General features: G+C 47.6%; 1 protein-coding gene and 1 long non-coding RNA gene across 4 annotated transcripts in view; one reads left to right on the top strand and one right to left on the bottom strand.

Moving 5' to 3' along the window:
• The window catches only part of dock11 (dedicator of cytokinesis 11), a 386,085-nt gene extending 382,902 nt beyond the window's left edge, over positions 1–3,183 (bottom strand). For all 3 annotated transcript variants that reach the window (XM_072505033.1, XM_072505034.1, XM_072505035.1), the window contains exon 1: positions 3,010–3,183. In XM_072505033.1, coding sequence (XP_072361134.1) covers positions 3,010–3,111 — 102 coding nt within the window. In that variant the 5' untranslated portion in view covers positions 3,112–3,183. The remainder of the gene's footprint in view (positions 1–3,009) is intronic.
• Positions 3,184–3,308: 125 nt separating this feature from the next.
• LOC140422736 (uncharacterized) lies at positions 3,309–14,889 on the top strand. The gene is made up of 3 exons (XR_011947569.1): positions 3,309–3,427; positions 8,020–8,135; positions 14,854–14,889. It is a non-coding gene; the product is annotated as an uncharacterized lncRNA (long non-coding RNA).
• Positions 14,890–16,857: the final 1,968 nt, after the last annotated feature.

The raw sequence follows: 16,857 nt of genomic DNA, 5'->3' as shown, positions 1-16,857 counted from the left end.
CAGTGCCAGGTGAACTACCTTGAAACTAGTTTAAGCCCACAGAGTACTAATTAGACAAGCAACAAGCACGTTGTACTTTTCTGATGTGACAACCCAAATTGATGAATGGGTTCCATTTGCAACATTGACTATTCCACCTAGGTTTTGATCACTTAATGGCGGCCACTACCTTCCAAAGAATATAGAGAGTGCATTTATTTAGAGTCTCTCCTCACTTTAGGATGTCCCAACAGTCGATGAAGAATCAGTGTCTTCCCCTGACTCCACATATTATCCTTATACCCCCTACTGTCAGCATGGAATCAGTTCCCACATCCATGCTGACACTCCACTCCCTCAACAAAAAACCTAAAAATATCATCTGTTCATTACAATCCATGGAACCTTGTTGTGGATAATGTGGTGGTCTCATTTTTCTACATTACAACAGTGACTACACTTCAGGGGGTGCATCATTGGCTGAAAGCACTTTGGGATGCTCAAGATAGCTGAAGGCATGGCCGTCAACAGGATAGTGATGGAAGTCAGGGGAAGAAAAAAAAAGAGGCTTGAATTGGAGGAGGGCAGATATCTCAGCGGGTTGTGGGGCAGGAAGAGATTACAGAGATAGGGAGGAGTGAGGGCATACAGTAACCTGAAAGCAAGAGATCTTAAAATGAGAATGTTACTCAACTGGGAATCAGCGTAGGTCAGTGAGCACAGGAGTGATGCGTGAGCAGGGACTTGGTAGGAGTAAGGACACAAGCAGCAGAGTTTTGAACAATCTCCATAGAATCTTTACAGTGCAGAAAGAGGCCATCTGGCCCATTGAGTCTGCACTGATACTCAAAAAGATGCTCACTCCTCCACCCTATCCCTGTAACCCCACCTTAGCTACAGATCCATGGACACTAAGGGGCAATTTAGCATGGCCAAGCCACCTAACCTGCACATCTTTGGATTGCGGGAGGAAACAGATCACCTGGAAGAAACCCACGCAGACACGGGGAGAAATTGCAAACTCCGCACAGTCACCCAAGGCTGGAATTGAACCCGGATCCCTGGAGCTGTGAGGCAGCAGTGCTAACCACTGTGCCTCTCAAAATTACAGAGGGTAGAATGTGGAAGGCTGGCTAGGAGTGTGTAGGAAGAGTCAAAGCCTGGATTTAAGGAAGGCATGGTAGTTTCAGGGGAGTGAGTATGGGCAATGTTACAGAGGCAGAAATAAGCATTTCTAGTGATGGTGAGGAATGTGCTCAAAGTTCATCTCAGGGTTGTACATGACACCGAGGTTGCAAACCGTCTGATTCTACCTCAGGTGATTGCCAGGGTGAGGGATGGAATCGGTAGCTGGGGAATGGAGTTTTTAAGCGCTGCGTCATTAGACTCGTTTTTAAACCACTTGCTGAGAAACTATTTTCAACTGAATCATGCTTTCAAAGGCTTGGAACAATTTTATTGGTCAACTAGGAAAGACACACTGTGCAAGTAGTTTAGCAGCTGTGTGTGAAGTGGAAATTACACCACTGCATTGCTTCAGCAAAGCACAGAACTGTTGGGACTAGTCTGGGCTGCCCTCCTGGTACACGTCCCACTGGCAGTGGATCTCATTAGCTTAATGCAGTGTCGATTTATAACCACTCTCCCCGTCACATCTGTGCTCCTTCACTTTACGAAGGGTCGCAACACGTTAATGGAAAATTCTTCTAAGTGAAACTGAAACAAAACAAGTGATCTATTTAGACCACAACAAGCAACAATTCTCGAGATGATTTACGGGTTGAAAGCTGATGTTTTTTAAAAATACATTGGCTTATTTTCTTGGGTCTGATGAAGTGGGATGAATGACAGGCCTACAGCTAGCTCCATACAACACAGAGCTGCAGTTGCTCACAGTCATGCTGGATGTGTAAACATTCCCATCAGATGTAAAGCATTTGATTTTTAGCGCGTAGAGAAAACATTTTAAAACGGTCTGTTCTGGGTGACATTCTGATAGTTACAGCAAGTAGGAATAAAAGTGCTCCCGGCAATACCATACTCACCCCCCCAAAAAAACCCCTACAGAGGGTGACAGATAGGCACACACACAGTGACAGATAGACACACACAGTGACAGATAGGCACACACACACACACAGTGACAGATAGACACACACAGTGACAGATAGGCACACACACACACACAGTGACAGATAGGCACACATAGGCATGAGGCATGGCCAGTGAGAAAAAGAGAGACAAAGAGATACAGCAAGAGAGACAGCGAGAGATAGACAAAGGCAGCCACAGAAACACAGAGAGGTACACGGATAGACAGAGACAAAGACAGAGAGATCGAGAGCAGGACACACAGACAGAGCGCAAGAGGGGGACACACAGATAGAGATCGAGAGGGGGACACACAGATAGAGAGATAGAGAGGTGGACAGAGAGAGAGAGGTAGAGAGGAGGGCACAGAGAGAGGAAGAGAGGGGGACAGAGAGAGAGATCGAGAGCGGGGCACAGAGAGAGGTAAAGAGGGGGGACACGGGGGGAACAGAGAGAGAGAGATAGAGTGGAGGGCACAGAGAGAGGTAGAGTGGGGGACACACAGAGATAGATGGATAGGGAGAGAGAGACACAGCGATGGACTGAGAGAGAGGCAGAGAGCGATATACATAGAGAGACAAAGCCAGGAGAAAGATAGAGAGGGGGACAGACTGATGGGGGAGAGAGAGAAAGAGATGGACTGAGAGAGATACAGAGAGCGAGGGAGAGAGACAAAGACAGTGGCGAGCCGGGAAGCCAGTCCCGGGTGATGGGCTACTGTTCCCAGTCCCGGATGATAATCTCAGTCCCTTTGGAAAGGCAGTATCACCGGGCAGATGGGAGATGATCCCGGTGAAAGGGAGTATCCAGGTGGATGGGGGGTATTCCCGGTGCCGGTGGATGGGGGGTATTCCCGGTGCCGGTGGATGGGGGGTATTCCCGGTGCCGGTGGATGGAAAGGTGGTCCCGGCGGATGGGGAGATACTGTGGGACACTCACCGCCAGCAGCGAGTTGCGAACCGCCTCGGATGCGCTCTGCCTCAGCTCGGCGGCTGTCCCCGGTTTACTGAGCCGCTTGGTGAACCTCCGAACCTCGGCCATGGAGCGGAGATAATCCCGGGCTAGAGAGAGACCCACACTGAGAGCACACACAGATCCGGAAGAGAGGGAGAGGGAGAGTGAGAGAGAGAGAGCTCCACCCAAAGCCCCGCCCAGAGAGAGAGAGACCCGGGGAGAGGAGAGAGAGAGACAGAAATAGACAGACAAGTGGTGAGAGAGAGAGTCACCCAGGGAAACTGAACGAGAGAAACAGACAGACGCGGGAAGAGAGAGAGCGAGACATGGAGTTAGAGAGAGATCCGGGGAGTTAAATTGTCCATTGTGGCAGGAAGGACGAGAGAATCAAGTGAACTCTGAGGTGTGAATTGCAAAAGTGTAGTCTACAAATACTTCAATTAATTCGGAAAGCTAATGCAAGGTTTTCATTTATTGCAAGGGGAATTGAACACAGGAGTAGGGAGGGTATGCTTCAGTTGAACAGGACACCGGTGAGCTCACATCTGGAGTGTTGTGTACAGTATTGGTCGCCTTATTTAAGGAAGGGTATAGATGCATTGGAAGCTGTTCAGAGAAGGTTTACCAGACTAATACTCGGCTGGGCTGGTTTATGAAGAAAGGTTGGACAGGTTAGGCTTATATCTGCTGGAGTTTGGAAGGGTAAGATACACTTTGATTGTAAAGTACAAGACCCTGAGGGGAATTGACAAGGTGGATGCGGAAAGGATGTTTCCTCTTGTCGGAGAATCTGGAACCAGGGGAACACTATTTAAAAATAGTGTATTGCCCATTTAAATAGATAAGAATCCCAGGAGAGGGGGGAGAGAGAGACCCTGGGAGAGAGAGAGAGAGAGAGACCCTGGGAGAGAGAGAGACCCTGAGAGAGAGACCCTGGGAGAGAGAGAGAGAGAGAGAGATCCAGGGAGGGGGAAGGAGAGAGAGAGAGAGACCTGGTGCGAGATTCTCCGACCCACCGCCGGGTCGGAGAATCGCCGGGGGCTGGCTTGAATCCCGCCCCCGCCGGTTGGCGAATTCTCCGGCCCGGATGGGGCGAAGTCCCGCTGCTAGAATGCCTGTCCCGCCGGCGTAGATTAAACCACCTACCTTACCAGCGGGACAAGGTGGCGTGGGCAGGCTCCAGGGTCCTGGGGGGGGGGCGCGGGGTGATCTGGCCCCGGGGGGTGCCCCCACGGTGGCCTGGCCCGCGATCGGGGCCCACCGATCCACGGGCGGGCCTGTGCCATGGGGGCACTCTTTTCCTTCTGCCTTCGTCACGGTCTCCACCATGGCGGAGGCGGAAGAGACTCACATCATAGCGCATGCGCGGGGATGCTGTGAGCGGCCGCTAACGCTCCCGCGCATGCGCCGCCCAGAGATGTCATTTCCGCGCCAGCTGGCGGGGCACCAAAGGCCTTTTCCGCCAGCTGGCGGGGCGGAAATTAGTCCGGCGCAGGCCTAGCCCCTTAAGGTTGGGGCTCAGTCCCCCAAGATGCGGAGGATTCCGCACCTTTGGGGCGGCGCAATGCGCGGGGATGCTGTGAGCGGCCGCTAACGCTCCCGCGCATGCGCCGCCCAGAGATGTCATTTCCGCGCCAGCTGGCGGGGCACCAAAGGCCTTTTCCGCCAGCTGGCGGGGCGGAAATTAGTCCGGCGCAGGCCTAGCCCCTTAAGGTTGGGGCTCAGTCCCCCAAGATGCGGAGGATTCCGCACCTTTGGGGCGGCGCAATGCCCGACTGATTTGCGCCGTTTTGGGCGCTGGTCGGCGGACATCCCGCCGATACTGGAGAATTTCGCCCCAGGGGAGAGGAAAGGAGAGAGATACACCCGAGGAGAGGGAAAGAGAGAGAGACCCGAGGAGAGGGAGAGCGAGACCAGGGGAGAGGGAAGGAGAGAGAGATCAGGGGCGAGGGAAGGAGAGAGAGACCAGGGGAGAGGGAAGGAGAAGAATTATAGGAGAAGAATTATGGTCAAGAAGGCATCATACGGCATGCTGGCCTTCACCGGTCGAGGCAGTGAATATAAAATTGGCATGTCATGTTGCAGCTGTACAAGATCTTAGTTAGGCCTCATTTTGGAATAGTGTATACAATTCTGGTTGCCACATTACCAGAAAGATGCGGATGCTTTGGAGAGAGTACAGAAGTGGTTGACTAGGATGTTGTCTGGTATGGAGGGTATTAACTATGAGGAGAGGTTAAATAAACTCAGTCTGTTCTCACTGGAACAACGGAGGTTGAGAGGTGGCCTGATAGAGGTGTACAAGATTATGAGTGGCATGGACAGAGTGGATAGTCAGATGCTTTTTCCTAGGGTAGGAGAGTCAAGTACGAGGGGACATAGGTTTAAAGTGCATGGGGAAAACTTTCGAACAAATGTGCGAGGCAAGATTTGGCCGGGGGGGGGGGGGTTGGAGGGGAAGAGAGAAATACACCTGGGGAGAGAGAGAGACCCGGGGGGAGAGAGAGAGACCCGGGGGGAGAGGGAGAGAGACCTGGGGAGAGGCATAGAGAGACCAACGGGAAGGAGAGAGAGACCAGGGGAGTGGGAAGGAGAGAAAGACCCAGGGAAAGAGAGAGAGAGAGAGATCTGGGGAGAGGGAGGAATAGACCAGGGGGGGGGAGAGAGACCTGGTGGGGAGGGAGAGCAAAATATACCCGGGAGATAGAGACCCAGGGGAGAGAGGTACCCGGGGAGAGGGAGAGAGAAATAGACCGAGGGAGAGAGAAAGACCTGGGGAGAGGCAGATAGAAACCCGGGGAGCGGGAGGGAGAGAGAGACCTGGGGAGAGACCAGGGGAGAGAGAAGGAGAGAGGGACCTGTGGAGAGAAAGATCCGAGAAGAGGAAAGAGACAGCAATCGAAGGGCAGGGGGAGAGAGACAGAGAGACTAGAGAGATGGGATGATAGAGAGACCCGGGGGGGGGGAGGGAGAGAGACCTGGGGAGGGAGAGGCCTGGGGAGAGGGTGGGCAAGAGAGAGAGACCCGGGGAGAAGGAGGGAGAGAGCAAGAGACCTGCGGAGAGGGAGGGCGGGAGAGAGAGAGACTTAGAGAGGAAGAGAGAGTAAACGACCCAGGGAGAGGGAGAGAGAGAGACCCGAGGAGAAGAGAGAGAGAAACAGACCCTGGCGAGAGGGAGAGAGAGAAAGACTGAGGGAGAGAGAGAAAGACCCAGGAGAGGGAGGGCGAGAGAGACCCGTGGAGGGAGAGAGGGAGGGAGGGGGTTGGGGGGGAGAGAGAGAGAGAGAGGAGACTGATTGACTAACAGAGAGAGGGAGACACAGGGAGATTGATCTGAGGATAGGGAGAGCTAGACCCAGGGAAAGGGGTAGAGGGAAATAGAATCAGGGAGAGAATGAGAGAGAGAGATCGACAAAGGGAGAGAGAGGAATAATAATCTTTATCAGTGTCACAAGTAGGCTTGGTAGCACAGTGGTTAGCACTGTTGCTTCAGAGTGCCAAGGACACAGGTTTGATTCCCAGCTTGTGGAAGGAAACCGGAGGAAAACCACACAGGCACGGGGACAACGTGCAGACTCCGCACAGTGACCCAAACCGGGAATCGAACCCTTGGTCCCTGGCGCTGTGAAGCAACAGTGCTAACCAGTGTACTACCATACCGCTCCTTATAAACCAGGGAGGAGAGAGAGGGAGAGATCTGGGAAGTGGGTGAGAGTGCTGGACTTGGGGAAGGAGGAGAGGGAATCAGGGAGAGAGTAAGAGATAGACATAGGGAGAGAGAGATAAAACTAGGGAGGTGAGAAAGAGATCCTGGGAACGTGTGAGAATGCTGGACCCGGGGAGAGAGAAAGAGAGGCAGAGAGAGACCTAGGGAAAAGGGGAGAGAGAGAGGGAGAAATAGACTTGAACAGAATGAGAAATAGACCCAAAGAGAGACAGAATGTGAGACAGAGAGAGAGGTGGTGGCATTTAATAGTGAAGAGGGAGCCAAGGGAAAGGTTTGATTATTGATAATGGGAGGGAGATATGTTGAATAAGAGAAGATTCGAAAGAGGTGTGGAAGCAGGATGGGGAGTTGATTTTTCATTTTAGAAAATATTTTATTGAAGGATTTGTAATTTTCACAGTTTAACACATTAACATGTCTTGAACAACCATGCGGACCAACACACGTAAAGAAAGAAAAAAAAACCAACAGAACAACACCCACTACTCCCCCCGCTCTATTCCTTCGCCTCCCGTAAACTATATTCTCTGTCCCGTTGTAACATTGCCATGCCTCCTATTTTCCTCCCCCCCCCCGTCCCTTTTTCCCTCCCCTTACTGCTGTCGTTGAAATAGTCTATGAACGGCTGCCATCTCAGGGCGAACCCTTGAATTGATCCTCTCAAAGTAAATTTAATTTACTCCAGACTGAGAAACCCTGCCATATCGCAGCCCACACTCCTGACTTCGGAGCTCCGAGTCCCTCCATTCCAGCAAAATCCGTCTCCAGGCCACCAGGGAGGAAAAGGCCAGAACATCGGTCTCCCTCCCCCCACCTTGGCCACCAGATCTTCCGATACACCAAATATTGCCAATTCCGGACTCGGAGTTACCCTTCCTTCCAGGACCTCTGACATAACGTCCACAAATCCCTGCCAGAATCCCCTCAATTTCGGACATGCCCAAAACATATGTACATGGTTTGCCGGGCTACCCGCACACCGCCCACATCTGTCCTTCACCTCCTCAAAGAACCTGATCATCTGGGCTACCGTCATGTGGGCATTGTGGACCACCTTGAACTGGATCAAGCTATGTCTGGCACACAACGAGGATCAGGGCTTTTCCCCAGCGCTCGAATTCTATCTCCCCACCCAGCTCCTCTTCCCACTTCCTCTTCACCTCCCTGATAGGGGCCCCTTCCCACTCCATCAAATCCTTGTATATCTCCGAGACCCTCCCCTCTCCAATCTCTGTTTTTGACTTCACCTTATCTTGTAACCCCCTCAGGGTGCGGCGAGAGAAACCAGGAACCTGCCTCCAGACAAAATTCCATACCTGGAGGTACCGAAACACGTTCCCGCCCGGCAACTCAAACTCCTCCTAGGATGGGTGGTTGATGACAGGTAGGTAGGAGATGGGATTGAAGGGAGAGTGAATGGAAAATAGGAATGAAAGGTGGGGTCGGGAAAATCAGAGAAGAAACCTCAGAGGAAATTTGTGGGCTGGGGAATCTGCACAGGAAGAAAAGGGGATTACTGGAGAATAAAGGTCTGGGAAATGGAAAAGGTGGGAGGTGAATGGGGGAATAGGTAGGGAATATTAGAAAAGGGTAATATCGGAGAGGGAAAGTGAAAGGAGTGCGAGTAGGAAATCCCGTATGGTGTCTGACGAAGGAAGGAGGAAATTATGATGCTGGTTGGGAGAGAGAGTAAAAACTGGAAAAAAAGTTAGATGGGAATTCGCAATGAATACTGGTGGGAAGGATCCAATCGGGATGATGGTTGGGAAAGGGAGGAGAGGTAATAAAAGGGAGGGGGAAATCAGAATAATTGGGAAAGGGAATAGGAAATTGGGATGAAGGACAGGGTAATTGGGGATTTAGGGGTTGGGATAAAGGAGGAGAGAGGGAGAAATGGGAGAATGAGTGACAGGGAAATTGGAAATAAAATGGAGGAGCATCGCATAATAGAAAGGCTGGAGAGAAAGAGAAACAAGCAAAATGGAGATGGAAAACAAGATGAAGGGACGTAACCTCACCTAACCTGTACAGCTTTGCACACTGAGAGGCAATTTCGCAAGGCTGATCCACCTAGCCTTCACATCTTTGGACTGTGGAAGGAAACCAGAGCATGCGGAGAGAACCGTTGTAGATACGGGGAGATGTGCAAACTCTAGATAGAGGGCGTGATTTACCTAAATGGGAACAAAGTCCCACAGCGAGTGTGTTTAGCCGCGTGTTTCCTGGGGCTCACAGCGCTGAGAAACAAAGAACAAAGAACAAAGAAATGTACAGCACAGGAACAGCGCCTTCGGCCCCCCAAGCCCGTGCCGACCATGCTGCCTGACTAAACTACAATCTTCTACACTTCCTGGGTCCGTATCCCTCTATTCCCATCCTATTCATGTATTTGTCAAGATGCCCCTTAAATGTCACTATCGTCCCTGCTTCCACCACCTCCTCCGGTAGCGAGTTCCAGGCACACACTACCCTCTGTAAAAAACTTGCCTCGTACATCTACTCTAAACCTTGCCCCTCTCACCTTAAACCTATGCCCCCTATTAATTGACCCCTCTGCCCCGGGAAAAGCCTCTGACTATCCACTCTGCCTATGCCCCTCATAATCTTGTAGACCTCTATCAGGTCGCCCCTCAACCTCCTTCGTTCCAGTGAGAACAAACCGAGTTTATTCAACCACACCTCATAGCTAATGCCCTCCATACCAGGCAACATTCTGGTAAATCTCTTCTGCACCCTCTCTAAAGCCTCCACATCCTTCTGGTAGTGTGGCGACCAGAATTGAACACTATACTCCAAGTGTGGCCTAACTAAGGTTCTATACAGCTGCAACATGACTTGCCAATTCTTATACTCAATGCCCCGGCCAATGAAGGCAAGCATGCCGTATGCCTTCTTGACTACCTTCTCCACCTGTGTTGCCCCTTTCAGTGACCTGTGGACCTGTACTCCTAGATCTCTCTGACTTTCAATACTCTTGAGGGTTCTACCATTCACTGTATATTCCCTACCTGCATTAGACCTTCCAAAATGCATTACCTCACATTTGTCCGGATTAAACTCCATCTGCCATCTCTCCGCCCAAGTCTCCAAACAATCTAAATCCTGCTGTATCCTCTGACAGTCTTCATCGCTATCTGCAATTCCACCAACCTTTGTGTCGTCTGCAAACTTACTAATCAGACCAGTTACATTTTCCTCCAAATCATTTATATATACTACAAACAGCAAAGGACCCAGCACTGATCCCTGTGGAACACCACTGGTCACAGCCCTCCAATTAGAAAAGCATCCTTCCATTGCTACTCTCTGCCTTCTATGACCTAGCCAGTTCTGTATCCACCTTGCCAGCTCACCCCTGATCCCGTGTGACTTCATCTTTTGTACTAGTCTACCATGAGGGACCTTGTCAAAGGCCTTACTGAAGTCCATATAGACAACATCCACTGCCCTACCTGCATCAATCATCTTTGTGACCTCCTCGAAAAACTCTATCAAGTTAGTGAGACACGACCTCCCCTTCACAAAACCATACTGCCTCTCACTAATACGTCCATTTGCTTCCAAATGGGAGTAGACCCTGTCTCGAAGAATTTAACACAACGCTATTAAACGCCACTCGGATTAGTGCGGTCGAGGCTGCATATATCCCCTTTTCTGCACTTAGGAGCTCTGCTCGCCAGAACTCCTCAGTGTAGTGTGAACTCCCGACGCAATCCCCGACCACTCCCCAAGCCCCAACACACTCCTAACAACACCCACGCAGGGCACCCCTGGCCTGTGGAAAATGGCAGCTTGGCAGTACCACATGGCCATTTTGGCAGTGTCAGGCTAGCTCCCAGGTGGCACCAGCAGTGCCAGGGTACCACCCTGCCCAAAGGGCATGAACCCAAGGGCCTCCAATCCCCGGGGAGACCCCACGAGTTCCGTTCCTCTGGTCTCCATTTGTGGCAACCAGTGCTGGACAGCGCTCGCCCGAGGGCTTTGTGGCAAAGGGGATAGATTCCCAACACTTCGGGTGCCTCGGGAAACTGCATATTACAGTGAGACCAGCTGTCTCACTCTAATATGCAGATTTGCCCAAAACGCATCCCGCCACAATGGGCGGGAGTTACATCACAACGTCTCACACGATCACATTAGTTCTCGTGAGGCATTGCGAGCCGGATAGATCTCGGGAACAGGGTCTCCCGACTTCTATTGGCCATGTTGCACCACGGCAAGCTGCTTTTCGGGGGCGGTGTGGCTTTTCAATCACGCCCTGGGTGTGGAGAACGGTATAATGTAAACCCCCCCCCCCAATGTGTCAAAATTATTCATCAAAATTGTAAAGCATGATGGACCCAAAAGTGAACCTTGGGAACACTGTTGCAAACCAGCCCCCCCACAAAGTCTGAAAAACATTAATTCCACTTGCAGCCTTTACTTTCTGTCACTGAGCTGATTCCAGATCCATACCAGCACTTTCCCCTTAATTTCATGGGCTTCCATCTTCTTAACAATCTTCTTGTGTGACACTCTATTGAATGCATCCCAAATGCTCATAAATACATCTACATCGATCAAGCTTCTCTGCTACCTCATCAAAGAGCTCAATCAAATTAGACATAATTTACCTTAACAAATCCAAGCTGGCTCTTCTTGATTAACCTCGATTTCATCCCGTCACTGGATTTCGGCTGACTAATCTATAGTTTCCAGGTTTATTTCTCACTCTCTAATTAAGATTCTCAAATTAGCAGTTGGTTGGCCAGGAGAACCCAGAGAGAGAATTGTCATCAGCCTGAAATAATTGAGTCACACAAGGGTCTGTTTTCAAACCTCTTTTATTGAATATCTTCATAAAATCGGAGTCACAAACACAATGGCTAAATCTGAAGATGAATTGGGAATCGGGCAGTTAAATAGCTGATGTGATTCAACATGGAACAATGCAATGTGTTTCACATGGGCACAAGGAAACGCAGGAAGGCACAATGACTTAAATGGAATGAAAGCATGGAAAATGAAAGAGATTCTGATTGATAATATATTGAAGTTATTGCGACAATCTTGTGTCGAACCAAAGAAAATTACGGTGCAGAAAGGGATATTCAGCCCATCATGTTCGCACTGGCAAAAACAAAGAAATAGAAGAAAGTAGCTGCTCATTCTAATGCCATTTTCTAGCATCTGGTTGCCTTGCAGGTTCCAGAACTTCAAATGCAAGTCCTGGTACCTTTTAAATGAGTTGAGCATTTCAGTCTCAAATTTAGAACAGCCAATTCATTTTTTCCAATTAAGGGGGAATTTAGCGTGGATCCACCTAACCTGCACATCTTTGGATTGTGGGGGCAAAACCCACGCAGACTTGGGGAGAATGCAAACTCCACACGGACAGTGACCCAGAGCCAGGATCGAACCTGGGACCTCGGTGCTGTGGGTCACCGTGCTGCCCCTCAATCACCAACTTGGGCAGTGAAATCCAGACACCCTCTAGGTGAAAAGGTTTTCCCTCATGTCCTCTCTGATAGTTTTTCCTCATGTACCCTCTAATACTCTGTGACTGCGAATAGGATAGATCAGACATTGATGTGTTGTAAGGCCAAAGCTAGCTGAAACAGTGAGAGAACCCTCTCACTTTGTAAATGATTGTTGTGATTGTCCTTGGAGAGTTTTGTGCAGCACTCGTCAGAATGGTACAAAACCGATGTTGAATATATGATAGGCTACCGAGGAGAGGAACCAGAACATGGGGATGGAAGGATTGGATTGTGTAAATCAAGCATTTTTTCACTGGGTGAGAGATGATTTGATCATTTTTTTAAAGATTCCTGAGAACTGGTGTCCCGAACTGATAAACGTTACCAGATGGGGTACAACTTTATATGACTAGACCCTGACTTCTACTCCTTTGGTATTCTGCCCCTTGAGATAACAAAGAACAAAGAACAAAGAAATGTACAGCACAGGAACAGGCCCTTCGGCCCTCCAAGCCCGTGCCGACCATACTGCCCGACTAAACTACAATCTTCTACACTTCCTGGGTCCGTATCCTTCTATTCCCATCCTATTCATATATTTGTCAAGATGCCCCTTAAATGTCCCTATCGTCCCTGCTTCCACTACCTCCTCCGGTAGTGAGTTCCAGGCACCCACTACCCTCTGCGTAAAAAACTTGCCTCGTACATCTACTCTAAACCTTGCCCCTCTCACCTTAAACCTATGCCCCCTAGTAATTGACCCCTCTACCCTGGGGAAAAGCCTCTGACTATCCACTCTGTCTATGCCCCTCATAATTTTGTATACCTCTATCAGGTCGCCCCTCAACCTCCTTCGTTCCAGTGAGAACAAACCGAGTTTATTCAATCGCTCCTCATAGCTTATGCCCTCCATACCAGGCAACATTCTGGTAAATCTCTTCTGCACCCTCTCTAAAGCCTCCACATCCTTCTGGTAGTGTGGCGACCAGAATTGAACACTATACTCCAAGTGTGGCCTAACTAAGGTTCTATACAGCTGCAACATGACTTGCCAATTCTTATACTCAATGCCCCGGCCAATGAAGGCAAGCATGCCGTATGCCTTCTTGACTACCTTCTCCACCTGTGTTGCCCCTTTCAATGACCTGTGGACCTGTACTCCTAGATCTCTTTGACTTTCAATACTCTTGAGGGTTCTACCATTCACTGCATATTCCCTACCTGCATTAGCCCTTCCAAAATGCATTACCTCACATTTGTCCGGATTAAACTCCATCTGCCATCTCTCCGCCCAAGTCTCCAGACAATCTAAATCCTGCTGTATCCTCAGACAGTCCTCATCGCTATCCGCAATTCCACCAACCTTTGTGTCGTCTGCAAACTTACTAATCAGACCAGTTACATTTTCCTCCAAATCATTTATATATACTACAAACAGCAAAGGTCCCAACACTGATCCCTGTGGAACACCACTGGTCACAGCCCTCCAATTAGAAAAGCATCCCTCCATTGCTACCCTCTGCCTTCTATGGCCTAGCCAGTTCTGTATCCACCTTGCCAGTTCACCCCTGATCCCGTGTGACTTCACCTTTTGTACTAGTCTACCATGAGGGACCTTGTCAAAGGCCTTACTGAAGTCCATATAGACAACATCTACTGCCCTACCTGCATCACCTACCAACATTCCATTATTGTTCAAATTATTGTACCTGCACACTGCCTTTAGTGATTTATGGATGTGGACCGCCTAATTCTCCATGCTCATTCACAGTTCCCAGTCTATTACTATTTTAAAAATACTCTTAGCTATTTTTCATAGGTGGTTGACCTCACATTTTCCCATATTAAACTTCATCTGCCAATGTTTTGGCCACACACTTAATCCGTGTTGTCCCTTTACAACTCCCATCTACATTATTGACTGCACCACCTAATTTTGTGTCACTAGAAAACTTGGCCGTATGACTCGCTGTTCCTTTGTCCAATTCATTTATAAATAAAATGAAAAGCTGATGCCCCATACATTTCACTAGACACATGTCGATTTGACCACACAGCCAGTAATTCCTGTTCTCTGTCTTCTACCTCCTGTCCAATTCGCTGATCATGTCAATAATTACAGGCACTCTTATTATTAACAGTTTCTTCCGTGGAACCTTGTTCAATGCCTCCTGGAAGTTTATATAAATACTGTTTAGACACTTATTGATCCAGGACATTAATTACCTGCTCAAAAAATTCAACTAGTTTGTTAAATATAACTTACCCTTTCAGATTCCTGTTTCAGCTCTGCATTCATCAACATTTGTTTAAGTTCTTAGTCACTCTGTCCTAATAAACACATTCTAGTAACTCCTTCACACTAACAGGCTTATAATTGTGCCTGATACCTGTCTTTAATAATGGAGTGATATTGGCAGTTTTCTAATCCATGGGACAATTCCTGAATCGGGGGAGTTTTGGGCAATCTTGACTGAAGCATCTACAATTTCTTCACCTCCTTCTTTTAACAACCTGTTGTTCAAACCATTGGGTCCTGGGGGTTTACCTAGCTTTAATTTCATTGTCATGTGGTTTACTTATACTGCATTGAGATAGTCATTCCCATTTCTTTGCTTTTAATTTTCTGTGTATCTCTAATAGATTATCATCGCCCTCTACTGTGAAGACCAAAACAAAGTAAGTATTCAGTTAGTTTGGTGTTTCCTGATGTTCAATTACAATATTACACATGCCCTTCTTTAAAAATCCTCCATTGGCTAGTGATGAGTTTTGAAATTTATATATGTTATATTTCATATTTGTGGCAGTCATTTTATTAAAAGCCCTGGTTTGAAATACATACAGGATGCATGTTTACTAAATCTGTAATTAAGAAGTGTAAAAGGTAAGGTAACCATGGCTTCTAACCATTTACTTGTTTACATATAGATGGCTAATGGGATATTGTTTTGATTGGTGAAGATTCCTGGGGTAAAGATAATTTATGAGGGAGTGATGTTTAGTCCTAGCTAAGTAGATTATGGGACAACTTAGTGGGATACAGATTATGTAATTAATGAGAGAAGCCAGGTCTGCCTGTTCTTTTGTAGTCTGAAAGAAGATTTTAAGTTGAACAGCAGTTTGTATTAGGATTTGAGTTTGAGAAGACAGAAGGATGTTGAGATCATTCCGAAAATGGTCTCTCTCTCAAAAGGTCTGTCCAGATAAGAGAGTAACCCTGATTGTTAACTTCATTTATAAGTGGCATTTCAACTGTATTGGGTTGCTTAATTGGAATCTTGTGGCAGGTGTAGACAGTAAGTTAAAGTTTTTCCTTTAATTTCAGAACAGTTTAACTGATTAATTTTAAAGTTTTTCTTTGATGTTAATGTGGTTAATCCTGTATTTGAATTAAAGTTTGTTTTAACATAAAATATACTTATTGGTCAGAGTAATCATTCCTGGGGAAAGTATCCTTTGTTTACAGTTTTGCAAACTGAAAATTGTTTGGGGTACTCGTCCGATACCCTGACAAATGATGGGATTTGGTCTGGAATCCTAACAAGCTTTAGGCATCCTCTTTCTCTAACTATATTTGTATAGTGTCCTTGGTATCCTCTGGCAAGTTGTTTGTTCTCATTTATCCTTTTTTGCAGCTCTGCCTTTTATGTTTAGGTCCTTTGGTTAGAGGTGATGAATAGCTTATCCCTGCTCCAGTTTCTCTGTTCCTATCTCTCTGTTGTCTTTTTTATTTCTCCCAATCTGTGGGATCTCTATTGTTCTTTGCACTGTTGCAAGACATTTCCTTTAGTTTTACACCATCTCACTTTTGGAACATAGTTGTAGTACGATAAAAAATGTAGTCATTTTTACAATATAATCATTTTGACAATTTATTTCAGTGAATCGTTCACCCTATTCTTCAACTCTTCTCTGAATTTCCTTTGGGTCACTGCATAGATGCATGTTGGTGCAGCAACTCAGGAGCTGAAGCAAGAAAGCTTCTTCTTGGGCAGGTTACAAAGGGTCATTGGGACCTGAGGTGATATAATGGTTCTGCATGTAAAGCAAAATTATGAGATATATCATCCACAACAAGATGAAACTTCTACTGATAGCGAAGTGTAAGATGAAGAATTTTCTTTGTTTCTCCCATTTTGCGACACAATGAGTTCTCTATTGCCTTGACCATGGAGTCTCCAGCGAATTCTACTGGCTACTAAAATGTATCTCCCAGTCAAGACATTGAGTAAAATCATGCCAAATGCAACAAATGGGCTTAGCATTATATTGATTAAATCAAAAGCTATCCATAGTTGTCAAGTGTAATAGTTTGTTATTCAGTTACAGCACTAAGGTGCACCATCCCCTATGTAGCTAGATGTATATGCAAAGTACCAGGGCATGTTTTTTTAAACAGAACAGCACACAGACAGTTAGTATAACAGCAGCAGCACATTTTGGGGGGCAGCATTTTCTTTTCAGCTTCAGACAGCAAATGGCTACATAGCAATCAAAGGTGAAAGCCACTGTTAACCAGACTGAACTGTCTCTGGCTGTGAACAGCAAGATGGACCTGAGGCTACAAAGCTGAGTAATGTACAGAAAAACTGAATGGGAAGAAAAGCCCATTGATCCGATTCAGTATCATGTGCCATGATGGTG

The sequence above is a fragment of the Scyliorhinus torazame genome, chromosome 5, assembly GCF_047496885.1.
Source record: "Scyliorhinus torazame isolate Kashiwa2021f chromosome 5, sScyTor2.1, whole genome shotgun sequence".
NCBI lineage: Eukaryota > Metazoa > Chordata > Chondrichthyes > Carcharhiniformes > Scyliorhinidae > Scyliorhinus > Scyliorhinus torazame.
This window is presented reverse-complemented; position numbering and strand designations above follow the sequence as displayed.